General features: G+C 32.0%; 2 protein-coding genes across 2 annotated transcripts; both read right to left on the reverse strand.

Annotated features, from left to right (window-relative positions):
- Window positions 1-2830: 2830 nt before the first annotated feature.
- On the reverse strand, window positions 2831-3685 carry LOC110687016 (miraculin-like). The gene has a single exon (XM_021863650.1). The coding sequence runs from the start codon at window positions 3621-3623 to the stop codon at window positions 2946-2948; it is 678 nt and encodes a 225-aa protein (XP_021719342.1). The 5' UTR covers window positions 3624-3685; the 3' UTR covers window positions 2831-2945.
- Window positions 3686-11504: 7819 nt separating this feature from the next.
- LOC110687018 (miraculin-like) lies at window positions 11505-12527 on the reverse strand. The gene has a single exon (XM_021863651.1). The coding sequence runs from the start codon at window positions 12456-12458 to the stop codon at window positions 11763-11765; it is 696 nt and encodes a 231-aa protein (XP_021719343.1). The 5' UTR covers window positions 12459-12527; the 3' UTR covers window positions 11505-11762.
- Window positions 12528-15327: the final 2800 nt, after the last annotated feature.

Below are 15327 nucleotides of genomic sequence, written 5' to 3' on the forward strand. Positions count from 1 at the left end.
CACATTGTCCACATAGTGGTTTAACTGGTGGTCTTCAGAATTTAGAACTGGTGGTTTAACTGGTGATTTTGAGGTTACTACTACTATTATTTAATGGGGGTTACTATTGTTGTTGATAATGGAATGATTTTGATGATGGTTACTATAAGGTTACTGTTTTTTGTACCGGGGTTACTGAGGGGTTTAATTTTATGGGGTTACTAAAAAGATTAGTAAAGGGGTTACTAATGCTATTATTTAATAGGGGTTACTAGAGTTGTTGATAATGGAATGATTTTGATGATGGTTACTATAAGGTTACTGAATTTTCTACTGGGGTTACTGAGGGTTTTACTTTTGTGGGGTTACTAATCTGAATTTTCTACTGGGGTTACTGAGGGGTTTACTTTTATGGGGTTACTAAAAATATTAGTAAAGGGGTTACTACAGTGGTATTTGAGGGGATTACTAGAGGGAATTATAAGCAAATGCTGAAAGGGTTACTGAGGGAGTAATATAAGGGGTTACTAAATTTCACTTATTACGTTACTTATCTTAATTTTTAAAATTTACAGGGATTCAGTATGTATTTTTTTACTACCTCAAATAAAAAAAATTTACATACCTTGGTGTTCAATATTTTCTAATAGAAGTTGCTTGATTTCTGTAATTTTGTTTTCGATCTCCAAATTCATGAATGAATCTTCAATCTCTTCGATTTCCATTGATTCTTATGAATCCAGGAAATTGTATTCTTCGTCTGCCATGGAATTTAGTAAAAAAGATGAAAATTGAGGTGAAAAATCAATGTGTTAAAAGCGTCGGTGTTAAAAGTGAAAAAGTTTTAAAAGAAAAATTGGAGTAAATGGCAAATGAGTGGCGGCGTGTTTTTTAGGTTTTGGGAAGCGTGCGTGAGACGCTTTTTGGTTGGTTTTTCCAGAAATTTCCAAAACGCGCGTTTTTGGAAAGATATTTCATTCTCCGTTATTTTGGTGAGTCCTGTTATGCCGTACGGTGTGGCCGGGGTACCAAAAACGCGCTGTACATGCACCCATTAATATTTATTTATTAATTCTTTATAAGGAAAAAAAATTGGATTTATATCCTTCACTTATTATCAATATATTTCTTGGTTATATTATCCTTTAAATATTGCATAGTCACCCAAGTAGATAAGATTATTGTTGGCTTGTTGCTAATGCTAGCTAGAGTCCAAGTAGCGACACGTACTGATAGCTTTCATTGTACTACACTTGCAATAACAAAAACGTGGATCTATATTTACCTATGTACTCTCAATGATTTTTAAACCACAATTTGTGGTATACAAACTTAATAGATTTTCATTTGGATCAAGCGTAAACCACCATATCCACGCAGAGTCTACCAATTTGAACAAACACGGCAGTAGAAGACCTTCAAAATTGATGTGAGTTTACCGACATGCCCCTAACTAGATGAATGAAAAATCGGAAATACCCTTTCCACACTTATATTTTTTTGAAAAACATTCTAATGTTGTGATATTAATTAAGCTAACTCACCAAATTTTTGATTAATCACTCTCCCCATTTAATGAGAAGACATTGTGTGAGGTAAAATGAATACTTCCTCTGTTTTTTTTTACTTGACCTACTTTGACTTTTACACTATTCACCACTCCTCCTTTGACCGTGTTTTGTGAATAATATGTAAGAAAAAAATATATTCATGTTGGATCATTTTGAATTCGTCTCAGTAAGTACTATCATAACATATAACTTTTATATATTTTAATTATAGAGAATTAAACTTATAGACCGTTAAAGTTTTACATTGACAAGCGTGATAAAAGAAACAGGTCAAGTAAAAAAGAACAGAGGAAGTATAAGTTATTTGATATTTTATATATATTTTTTTAATATAATTTTAAAATTAAATATAAGTTGTTGGACATTTCATAAATACTCTTAAAACTTCCATGTAAATTATTCATGGTCAAACTATATATAATTTGATGTGCTACTTACAATGCTCTATATAGATTATTTAACTCAAGATCAGCTAATTCTATTAGACAACATTGATCATCTAGTGTATTATATATATGCAAAGTACAATTTCGAGAGGTCATGTTTACAAGGAAATAGATGCGGTCAATAATTTCCACCTATTGGACTATCATTATTTTTATCATTAATGTACCCTAATTGTGGCCCGTGATATTTTGGAGAACTTGTGGACATACAATAATTCCCCATATATTAAAATACCATTATTAAATTAACTAGAGACATGGTGTTTGAAACTGTGAATTAGAGGTAACAAAATCTAACTCGTGTGACCTGATTTATTCTGATCGACTCGAAAAAAATCATGTTTTAAATTTCTACTCATATGAATACAATAATTTAGCATGACTTAATTTGAAATAGATATAACTCGACCTGATCCAATATCACCCAGTCCGACGCATATACTTGAATTGACATCTAATTGTTGTCTTTGGACCACTACATATCCACAATAAAAGCTCAAAAATATATGAGGCCAATAAATGTTATGTGTACGACGTCTAATTTATATCATTTTATGTTGAATAACATTGTTAAATTTATGTGTACAAAGTACCATTCATATCAATTTTTAGCCAATATTTTATTTGCACTAATCTATTTAACTCCTTTTATATTTGAAAGTGACATATTTTCTCAATGTGACTATTTTTTTTTTAAAGTATTATACTTTATTTTTTAATAAAATACTACGAAATACGAAGTACATTTTATCATTAATTTTTCTTATATCAATGTCCTCTCATTATTAAGCTTCTCTAATACTACAAAAATACATTCATAATTAAGTAATCAAATGAAGAGAAATTTCCAAGATGAAATTCTTTTATTGATAAGATCAACATCATACATTATTGTTCTTCATACAACCTTCTTAACAATCTATATGCTTAAGTACATGCGTAGCAACACTTAAACTTTAATGAAACTTAGAATGTGGAAGAAGTCTGCCCTTCTTGGAACTAGACCTAACCACAACAAACGGTAGTCATCTGTGCCCGAAGTAGCGTCAATAACGCCACATACGATATCTTTCTTAGCTGCAAACCCATTGATTGTACTACTAGACGGACAATATTCGAGCTGGTAAAACTCCGAACTAGCAATACTTTTCTCTATCTTGAACCAATTAGCTGCGGTCTGAGGGCTCGGGTTTCCAATACCACCTCCGGTAGACAAGTGGATTTCACCGGAGTTGGCGTCGGGGGTAAGTTGCCATGCCCCTTGCGAGCAGACGCTAGAGGAGGTATTGAACATTATGTTAAGGTCAGAGGAAATGTGGATGTGTTTTTGTGATGGGTCTGATGGTAGGAATGTAATTGGGGATTCGCCGTACCAGCCTTCGGCTAATTGGGCTACGTATTGAGGGCATTCGGGCTGGTTTGGTTTGGATGCCGCGACTATGCCACCTCCTATTCTGACTTTTGAAAGTTCTGTACGGACGTAATAAAATGAGCCTACTTCGAGTGGGTTCCCTTCTACATCTAGAACAAGGGAGTCTACGTCGTTGGCGGCTGTGGTTGATGTAACGATGGAAAGAGAGAAAATTAGGAGGATTGTGGTTGAAAGTTGGGAATAAAGATTAGCCATTTTTTTGGGTTTTGTTCGTTTTTTACTTTAGAAGTTTGTGAAGAAAAGCACTAGTACTCTAGAGCTTATTTATAAAAAATGCTAAGTAAACCAACTAGTGTTTGATCTGTGCACCCAGGTGCACCATGCGTTTGGTGTACTCGGTAAAACTAAAAAAGACAGAAAGAACATACATATGAAAATAAAAAACATACTACTATTTGAAAAAGAATATACTTGTATTTGAAAAAGAACATACCTGTGTATGACAAAAATATATGTTTGTGTTTGACAAAGAACATAATATTTCAAAGAACATAAAGTTTTTATTGAAAGAACATGATATATATTAAAGAACATGATAAAGTTTTTATCATGGTTACATAGGTGGTTGAATTTAACATTTTTTTTCATGCACGTACATTAAAGAAAATATCGTATAATGTAAAGAACATATAGTTCAAACTCAAAGAACATATTATGCTCGCGTTTTTTATAAATGGCTATAATATATTTTTAAAATATGCAAATGTTCTTTCCAAGTGCACCACGTCCATTCCAGATGTTCAATAAAAATTTCATTGACACCTATAAATTACTAGTAACTAAAGTATAAAATCACAGGGGTTCAATATCATAAACATGAGAATTAAATTATCAAGCTATCCCTTGTTTATTAAAATTAACAAAAATTAAAATGCTAACTGTTAATCAAACACATTTTTTTTAAATGGCAGTCATCCTTAAAATGACTATCAATCACTATACTTAATTCCCATTGACCTAGTTATTTTTTTTTATTATTTTTTTATATTTGCTTCTCAAACTTAAGATATGATTTGTCTAAAAAAAAAACTAAAGAAATGTATTTTTTTTTAAATCATTTTTTTCAAAAATTAATTATAAAAAGTAAATTTTGCAATAAAACCACCTTTAAATAAATCTCGTTTTTTTTGCATATAACCACCTTTAAAACAATGTTGTAAAAGACCATAAATTTTAAAAATTTTGGTTGCAACTTGTCACCATTTCAATGTAAAACAATTGATAAATTTAGCTAAAAAAGTTGTAATTTTGAAAATATTAAACTAATGGTCAAAAGGGTGCATCTGTGACAATTAATAATGCAGAAGCGAGTAACATAATCAAACAAAGGGATTATATATTTTGAGCATTGGTGTGTTACACATATGATATAAAAATGATTTAACACAAGAATGTAATAAGAGCAACACTTGAGTTTTATTATTAATCAACCGACGAATTTGTGCACATTACATACATAGCATGGAACATCAAACATTGGCCATATTAAATCAAACATTACATAATCTGTGAAGTTTGTGTTAAAGCTTTTCTGAAACGAAAGGTAAATTTAAGATTAAAATCAGTATTCATGCCCAAAAGTCCATTCTCAAAGATTCCAGCAAGTTTGCATATGACGTTGTCACAATGGAATATCTCATATTCATTTGGTTGGACATCGCTGAATGGTAATGTTATACTGAATGGACTAGGCCCGAGCGACTCAGTAGTACCCGCAGCCACATAGATTTGGCCGGTTGCATTATCCGTGGTTAATCGCCACGCTAGTGGCTTCGTGCAGGTGGTAGTGTCGTCAACAACATAGAATTCAGTTGGACCAAACGGAAGGTACTTTGAGCTTATTGGAGAAGTGATTTTGAAAGGGTGGCCAATAGATGAACCATCTTTCTCTTGGGCTATAAAGAGAGGGCACGCCAAGGTTTGTGGTTTTTGTGCCACGGCGAGGCCTCCACCATTGGTGGCGATGATGTAATATGTTCCGCCATTTAGCATTGGTTCACCATCCTCGTCCGTGATATAAGCAAACCAGGCAGCCATGGTTGGAGGAGGAAAGAGTTGGAGCAAAAGAAGAGCGGTTATTGCAATTGCTGGTTGGAGAAAGGTACTCATTTTCTAAAGATTTTTTGAGCTTTGGTTGTTAAATTGTTTGAAGTATTTTGGAAAAGTAGGAGCTTGTAAAATGATATTTATAAGAGGCTCCAAGCTCCAACGAATAAAACTAGAAAATTTTAAATGTTAGTTACTCCCTCTCTTCTAATTACATGATCACTACACCAGCTTTTGCCCGAATTGTTATTATTTTATGTCAATAAGTAGCTTAGGACCAGTAACATGCACGATTATTACTGAATTATTATTTTTTGTTATCTTAATCCTAAAATACAAAAAATATAACATTAAGCTTTATTTATGTAAAATATGCATAAAAATTTGAGTACAAAATAGGGAAATATATTATAAACGTTATACAACAATAAAAGGTTTAAATAAAATAAATTTTGTCGATTTGTACTCAATTTTGTATGACAAACCCTGATAGAAAAAAATAAATTTCTTTAAATTTTATTAATAAAGTGCTAAATAAATTATATTAAGAAAATTTGAATTTTAACACCATAAAAAACGGAAAAAATGGATTTTCTAAAAAAAAAAACTTTTATTTTAACACCACAAATTTTTTTAAGAAAATTGAGTTTACCATCGTCCAAAAATCTGTTAAGTGAGGTCCATTGTGCCACATGTCGTCATATTATTAGTTTTAAAAAAATTAAAAAAAAAAAACCCTAAATTACCGAGCCAACCCCATCCCCACCACAAACAGGGCAGCGTCGGCCATTACCCCACCCCAAACACCACCGTTTCTAGCCCAGCCGCCGCAAACTCCGTCTCCTCCCTTTACCCCTACCCAAAATCGAATAAACCTCCTAATGACCGCTTAAAATGGGCGTGTCGTTTTTCAAACCACCCAAAATCGACCACCACTTACGGCAACTAACGGTCGAAAGTGACCCTAAGTGGTCGTCTCGACCATACATTGGTCTTTTTTGGCCCTTAAAACCTGTTTTTGGTGGTGGTTTGAGTGGTTCGAAAAACAACCACCCGTTTTTTGTGGTTGTTTGGGCAAGGTTGCTGGTTTTAGAGAGGTGGAAAAGGAGGGGGTAGAGAATCTGGTGGCTTTGGCAGGGAGTAGGGGTGTTTGATTGGGTGGGGAAGTGATCGGTGCTGCCTAGCTGGCGGTGGGGACCTGGGCTAATTTAGGGTTTTTTTAATTATTTTTTTGTCAATAATATGCTGACACGTAAGCAATGTGGAGCCCATTAACGGATTTCATCCATGAAGTAGTTAAGTGATGGTAAAAAACAAATTTTAAACTTTTAGTGGTGTTAAAATAAAAGGTGGATTTTTTTTTTTTTTGTTGTTGTAGTGTTAAAATCCATTTTTTTTCGTTTTTTTGTGGTGTTAAAATTTAAATTTTCCATTAAATTATCTTGATTGTTACATAAGTTAATTTTTAATTTTTTAATGATTCAGTAATGTTTATAAGTAATAAGTACAAATTATATGGTCAAATAAATATAAAAATAAAACATTACTTATATATTTGCATTGCAAAGTTTCATATGCATCTTTTACAACATTCTTTTTAGTGTATGTATTTCACTATGTGATCCAACATGTAATATATTTTGTTAAAAATGATATCTATTATTAAATCATCATATTTGATTTAATCTTTCTATAAGGTGACCGATAATAGTAAATTTTGCTGAAAAATTAAAATTGTCATTTTATGTATTGAATTTATATGTATTTGAAGATTTAATTTAAAATTTTTTATCAGCAATATATGGAATGATATAATCTTTGGTTATAATTTTTACACATTTTCTACAATACAAATGACATAAATCTTTATTGTTGTTGTAACATATATCTTGTGTAATTAGGTTTCTCATAATTAGGGTTGTACACACCTATATATATTGATTAATGAGAATACTCCAACTAAGGAGAATTACACTATTCTACATGGTATCAGATTCCTCTTAGGGTTTTATTTTCTCTCTTTTCCCCAAAACCCTATTCAATCTCTTAGACCTCCATAGCCGTCCATCTCCTCCTCCTACCCGTACTTCCAGCCCTCCTTGGCCGGTGACGATGACTCTGCTCTCCCTCATTCTCCTCCCAAAACCAGCCCCTTCCACCCGGCTTTTGCCGTCAGCAACATCAAATCCCTTATGCCCGTGACTCTTGATCACGAGGACGCCCAATATGCTACTTGGGTTGAACTTTTCCAAATTCATGCTTGTGCCTACAATGTTCTTGACCACATTGATGAGAAGGTGAAGCGTCCAAAGGATATTGATGATGAAACGTGGAAGAGATTAGATGTACTTGTTAAGCAATGGATATACACCACTATTTCCAAAGATCTTGTTAATACCATCATGAAACCGGGTGCTACGGCTCAGGAATTATGGAGACGACTCGAGGAGTTGTTAAAAATGATATCTATTATTAAATCATCATATTTGATTTAATCTTTCTATAAGGTGACCGATAATAGTAAATTTTGCTGAAAAATTAAAATTGTCATTTTTATGTATTGAATTTATATGTATTTGAAGATTTAATTTAAAATTTTTTATCAGCAATATATGGAATAATATAATCTTTGGTTATAATTTTTACACATTTTCTACAATACAAATGACATAAATCTTTATTGTTGTTGTTGTTGTTCATTGTGCTCAAATAGGAAGGTTATATTATAATAATATGTTAAATATAATTCTAAGAAGATTTGACTAAATAAAATAGAGGGAAAAAAAACAGCAACAGAAAGTGACACTTGTCAATTCTGGTGTCTTTTTTAGTATTATGCAATTATGTAATGTAATGTAAATGTAAATGTAATTGATATATAATAAATAATATGTGTACTCGGTAAGATATACATAGTAAAAGATATTGGATAATATTGTATGCAATAAAAAGAAATGGAAAATATGTGAATATATTTTGTAATAAGTAAATCACAATTATATGATTTAGTGAATATTTTTTATTTTTTTAAGCATGTGAATCAGAATTATTGGAAAGAAGTGAATATTTTTTTATAAGGAAGTGAATAAAAAAATGTTTTGGAGGGAAATAAAATGCACCAAGAAGTAACACATATCATTCTTGGTGTCTGTTTTATTAATTATGTTATTGATTGATTGATTTTATTATTCAGTATTTCTTCAATCCTATCAAGCAAGGTTTGATTTAGTGGGAAAATTTACATCTTACGGCAATCAAATTTTATATTCTATTGAAGGTACGTTAGGGAGGAGATTCCTATACCCTTTATCCTAACTCCCAATGACCTAACCTTTAATTTGGATTGGATTGACCTATTTTCTTACCACTAAATCCGCTTCACTTTTATATGGATTCACGTGGTGGATTATAGGGCTTGGGATAGACTTTAATCAATCGCAAGACTTGAGGGTTCAATTTTGAAATCCCGATCAAAAGTGTTAGTTTAATTGCAAAAACTATAATAATCGCAAGCTCACAATTAAATCAACAATTTAATCAATTCAAACAATCATAAACACTCTTTCTGAATTTTATTAACGAAAGAAAATATATTTATAGGACATATATCCCACACTAACTAGAGTTCTAAAAGATAAAAACTAATTATTCTATTGTAGTTGTGAAACAAAGATCACAATAAGATCTAAAATATCTTATCATAAAACTATAACTAACAAATCATAGATAATCTAAAACTCTCCATAATCCTAATTTGACGAACCAAATTGAATAAAAAAACTAGTTTTAATCTTAATCTGTAAAATACTCCAGACCCAATAACTAATCTAGCTTGAGTACCCACTTTGTTCCCACATCACACTTGTTGACTTGTATACAAATGGTGTAACATTTAAACCATATACAATATGGAGTATTTCACGAGATATTTTTTGTAAACGGATTTTTAAAAATTTATTTTTTATAGAAAAATTATGGGGTTAGCATATACCCCTCGGGGTACAATTAAAGTAGGCCACTGGTCACCGAAGAAGACAAGAATGTTGGCTTGTTGCTTATGCTAGCTAGTGGCCATGTACAGCGATAGGATGACTCGGAAAGATTTTTGGATCACAATTGTTTAATGTTATAACCATATTCACAATAGATTTTTTGTAAATAAGAATGTTGGCTTTTTGCTAATGCTAAGCCGTGTAGTGACATGTACAAGTTATAGGATGAAACTTAGTTTTCATTGTGTACTACATTTGCAATAACAAAAACGTGGATTTTTGGACCACAATTGTGCGATGCTTAAACCATATACAGTACGGAGTATTTCACGTACAAGAGATTTTTTATAAACAGTTTTTTGTTTTTTCTTTTTATAAAAAATTTACAGGGGTAACACGTGTACAATGTAGGTCCGTTAGTGATGACCCAGTAGATAAGAATGTTTGCTTGTTGCTAATGCTAGCTGAAGGCCAGGTAGCGACATGTACAGTGATAGGATGAAATTAGTTTTCATTTTAATACATTTGCAATAACAAAAATGCGCGTGGATATGTATATTTACCTATGTACTCAGAAAGATTTTTTGACCACAATTGTGTAAAGACGGTAAAGTTTATAAAGTTTTTTAAGAGAATTTTTTTATTTTCTTTTTTATAGGGGTAGCACAGTGATTGGCTTGTTGCTAAAGCTAGCTAGAGACAAGTAGCGACATGTCAAAACTCAATAAGATTGGTATTCACCTCGCACAAACTAGATAGATTTTCATTGTAATAGAGTAAAAAACATATTTTTGAGCATCAATCGTTAGCTGAACCTTTTGGTTAACTTGACCTGTTAATACATTGGATTAAGCATAAGCCATGTCAAAGATGAGTTTATAGTACATGTACAAAGTTACCTTACAAAGTTACAAGTCATGTGGGATTGCATTCTAAATTTGTGATTTTGAGTTAAGTCGTCCACCAAATTTTGAATTAATCACTCTCCCTTCTTTTACTGTCACAATTATTAACAATTCGCTAGATATTTAAAGATTAATCATCAAGACGTCAATAACCCCTTCTCATATCCTTTCAACTCGTTATAATAATTGTAGTATTTCTTCTGTATTAACTATGTTGTTACAATATCTAATTCAACCTAATCTATCTTGACCTAACCATGATTTTTACCTCACTAAACCAACATAGTTTTACAACAATCTTATATTAACCTAAATTTTTTTTTAACTTAAACATAATTACTTCGATTCATGTAATTATTTATTTAATTAATTGCTAAGAACTTTTTTTACTTAAATATGACACAACAACATGTGGCCATCCTCAATTTATCTATAATTAGTTCATTTCTTATTGTCTAATTTATATAGATATGGTAAGGTATTGACAAATTGTGACTTAAAAGATAAAACTTATACATGACGGACCTAATATACTAACAAAACTAAGAAATATTAATGACACAATATGAAAGATAATACATAAAAGACCTAATAGTGACCCAATGATAAGGTATTAACTCAATAATTACCCTGGTTTAATAATGCCCTTATTTAAATATATAATTTGGTCATGTTGACCCAAATTTAGACAAACTCAATGCAATAAGGTTTTGAATTGGGTCGGAATTGACTTAATAATGACTCAGTTGTATCATAATCAAACTAAAATGAATAAAAATCATTTGAACCGTAATCAATCCCACCCAAAGTCATTTGACCCAAAATTAATCCAATCCAGCTAATATAAGTTTGAGCTCGATACGAATTTATCAGAAGCGAATATGAATGAAGTTGACCCAACCAAAACACAACGCTAAATCGATTGATCTTTACCCGATCCTAACCGAGGTGGGTAAAAATGGTAACTTAGATATTTTATTACTTAATGTAGAAATATGTTTGGTAAATAGATGATTATTTAAAGCTGATTGATTATGTAAAATGATCAATAAGCCAATTGTGGGGTAATTAGTTCATATACTATTTTTTTTCTTAAATGAGGGTATAAGTATCATTTCACTATAAGAATTGAATAAACTAATTAAAAAAGCCCCTAAAATGAGCTTTTTGAAAAAGAGCTTATTTAGTAGAATAACCTCTTTAAATAAGCTTCCCATCAAACACCTTGAATTAGCTTATTTATAAAGTACGTTGGAGCTAGTAAGATATTTATAACGATAACATGTCGTACATTATTGTTCTTCATAAAACCTTCTTAATCAAGAACATTATATATAATGATGAGTACATGCGTAGTAATGCACTTTGGAGCGAGGAAGACGCCGCGGCAATTAAGCTTTAATGAAAAAAAACATTAGGCCAGTACTGAAATAATCATCTGGCCTTATTGGAAATAGACTTAACCAAATCATACGGTGGTCATCTGTGAGATTATCAATACTACCATCGATAGCCCCGCATACTATATCTTTCTTGGTTGCAAACGCATCGATCGTATTACTTGATGGACAGTACTCGAGTTGGTAAAACCCCGGATCACCTCTTCTTTTCTCTATCTTGAACCAATTGGCGGCGGTCTGAGGGCTCGGGTTTCCAATACCACCTCCGGTAGACAAGAAGAGATCACCGGAGTTGGCATCGGGGGTAAGTTGCCATGCCCCTTGCGAGCAGGCACTAAATGAGTTGTTGAAGACTACGTTGACGTCTGAGGAAATGTGGACATGTTTATGTGATGGGTCTGATGGGAGGAACTTTATTGGGGATTCGCGGTACCAGCCTTCGCCTAATTGGGCTACGTATTGAGGGCATTCGGGTTGGTTTGGTTTGGATGCCGCGACTATGCCACCTCCCCATCTAAATGTTGACTGGGGAGTACGGACGTAGTAAAATGAACCTACTTCGAGTGGGTTCCCTTCGATATCTAGGACAAGGGAGTCTACGTTGTTGGCGGTTGTGGCTGAAGAAACCATGGAAATAGAGAACATAAGGAGGATTGTGGTGTAAAGTTGGAGATAAAAATTAGCCATCTTTTTAGGGTTTGTTCGTTCTTTATTTTTGGAGTTTGAAATATGATGTAAACAAGAGCTCTGGAACTTAAATATATATAAAAAAAAAAAAAAAAAAAAAAAAGCTATGTAAACCACCTCACATTTCTTCAGACCTCAACATTTGAAAATTCTATTACCAAAAATTTTAAAATTGTACTGTTGTGATTTAATGATTTTTAAATTATTTTTAAATGCTAAAATTTATTTTTCTCATTTTAGGAATTCGTTGTAAATATTTGAAAATTAGTCATTCTAATTTTTTATTTTTTTCAATATATATTATTTTCTTTACAATATATAACAACTTTGTTTCTGTTTTATTTATTTATTTATATATATATATACCGATACATGGTGCACTCGGGTGCAGGGATGGATACAGCTAACACCAAGGGTATGTATGTGCATAACCTACATGTGCATTAAAATAAAATTTATAGCAGCTTTATGGCAAACCATTAAGCGTAGCTAGCTGTTTATCTAATTGTCTATTAAGCGTTATTTGCTTCCTTGAATTGTCACTTTAGTCTATAGTTGGAATCCATTGTTAAACAATTTTCCCAACTATTATTTTTGCTGACTACTACATGTTAAGATCGTTTATGCAAACAGGTTAGGATTATTGTCTATTAAGTAAATAATTGTGCACACCTTGTTTGTAAATTCTGAATACGCCACTACCCAGGTGCATAGATTAAGAATTATGTATAAAGAAGTTTTCTGATCATAATTATCCCGCCAAGTGAACATTTCACATAGGAAAGTGGAGCTTAAAATGTGTTTTGATTATGTGGTAATTTATTGCTCGAAGTGTCAAATTTAGTCCATAAACTATTTTTTGTCAATACTTTTGCCAACTCAGCATAGAATATTAATAATTTAATTAATGTCGACGGAAAACAAATGACACATACCAAAGTAAGATCCCTAAACTCTTACTGATTATGATTAGTTTCTAAACTATTTGGTCAGAAAACACCTACATTGGCTGTTGAAGGATCAAAAGTGACATTTAAGAGTTAAGGGATCAAAAGTGCATAAGTAAAATAGTTTATTAGAGACTTTAATTTTACTTAACATTTTTTTTTTTCTTTCACTTCATACCGTTTTGCGTCATTTATTCAAAATATATAAATAAATAAATAAAAATTACATTATAATTTTTTTCTCGCCGTTGAGGATCATTATGTAATAATCTTTGAAAAAACATTTACTCGTACCATAATTGTCACCGATTATATTTTGGATTAAATAACAAGATAGCATTTGCTTGGGACGTGGACCACATTGTCCACATAGTGGTTTAACTGGTGGTCTTCAGAATTTAGAACTGGTGGTTTAACTGGTGATTTTGAGGTTACTACTACTATTATTTAATGGGGGTTACTATTGTTGTTGATAATGGAATGATTTTGATGATGGTTATTATAAGGTTACTGTTTTTTGTACCGGGGTTACTGAGGGGTTTAATTTTATGGGGTTACTAAAAAGATTAGTAAAGGGGTTACTAATGCTATTATTTAATAGGGGTTACTAGAGTTGTTGATAATGGAATGATTTTGATGATGGTTACTATAAGGTTACTGAATTTTCTACTGGGGTTACTGAGGGTTTTACTTTTGTGGGGTTACTAATCTGAATTTTCTACTGGGGTTACTGAGGGGTTTACTTTTATGGGGTTACTAAAAATATTAGTAAAGGGGTTACTACAGTGGTATTTGAGGGGATTACTAGAGGGAATTATAAGCAAATGCTGAAAGGGTTACTGAGGGAGTAATATAAGGGGTTACTAAATTTCACTTATTACGTTACTTATCTTAATTTTTAAAATTTACAGGGATTCAGTATGTATTTTTTTACTACCTCAAATAAAAAAAATTTACATACCTTGGTGTTCAATATTTTCTAATAGAAGTTGCTTGATTTCTGTAATTTTGTTTTCGATCTCCAAATTCATGAATGAATCTTCAATCTCTTCGATTTCCATTGATTCTTATGAATCCAGGAAATTGTATTCTTCGTCTGCCATGGAATTTAGTAAAAAAGATGAAAATTGAGGTGAAAAATCAATGTGTTAAAAGCGTCGGTGTTAAAAGTGAAAAAGTTTTAAAAGAAAAATTGGAGTAAATGGCAAATGAGTGGCGGCGTGTTTTTTAGGTTTTGGGAAGCGTGCGTGAGACGCTTTTTGGTTGGTTTTTCCAGAAATTTCCAAAACGCGCGTTTTTGGAAAGATATTTCATTCTCCGTTATTTTGGTGAGTCCTGTTATGCCGTACGGTGTGGCCGGGGTACCAAAAACGCGCTGTACATGCACCCATTAATATTTATTTATTAATTCTTTATAAGGAAAAAAAATTGGATTTATATCCTTCACTTATTATCAATATATTTCTTGGTTATATTATCCTTTAAATATTGCATAGTCACCCAAGTAGATAAGATTATTGTTGGCTTGTTGCTAATGCTAGCTAGAGTCCAAGTAGCGACACGTACTGATAGCTTTCATTGTACTACACTTGCAATAACAAAAACGTGGATCTATATTTACCTATGTACTCTCAATGATTTTTAAACCACAATTTGTGGTATACAAACTTAATAGATTTTCATTTGGATCAAGCGTAAACCACCATATCCACGCAGAGTCTACCAATTTGAACAAACACGGCAGTAGAAGACCTTCAAAATTGATGTGAGTTTACCGACATGCCCCTAACTAGATGAATGAAAAATCGGAAATACCCTTTCCACACTTATATTTTTTTGAAAAACATTCTAATGTTGTGATATTAATTAAGCTAACTCACCAAATTTTTGATTAATCACTCTCCCCATTTAATGAGAAGACA

This window comes from Chenopodium quinoa, unplaced genomic scaffold (genome assembly GCF_001683475.1).
Source record: "Chenopodium quinoa cultivar QQ74 unplaced genomic scaffold, ASM168347v1, whole genome shotgun sequence".
Taxonomy (NCBI): Eukaryota; Viridiplantae; Streptophyta; class Magnoliopsida; order Caryophyllales; family Amaranthaceae; genus Chenopodium; species Chenopodium quinoa.

Excerpts from the sequence above, each read along its gene's own strand:
- LOC110687016 (XM_021863650.1), bottom strand. The coding sequence starts at position 3,623 with ATGGCTAATCTTTATTCCCAACTTTCAACCACAATCCTCCTAATTTTC.
- LOC110687018 (XM_021863651.1), bottom strand. The coding sequence starts at position 12,458 with ATGGCTAATTTTTATCTCCAACTTTACACCACAATCCTCCTTATGTTC.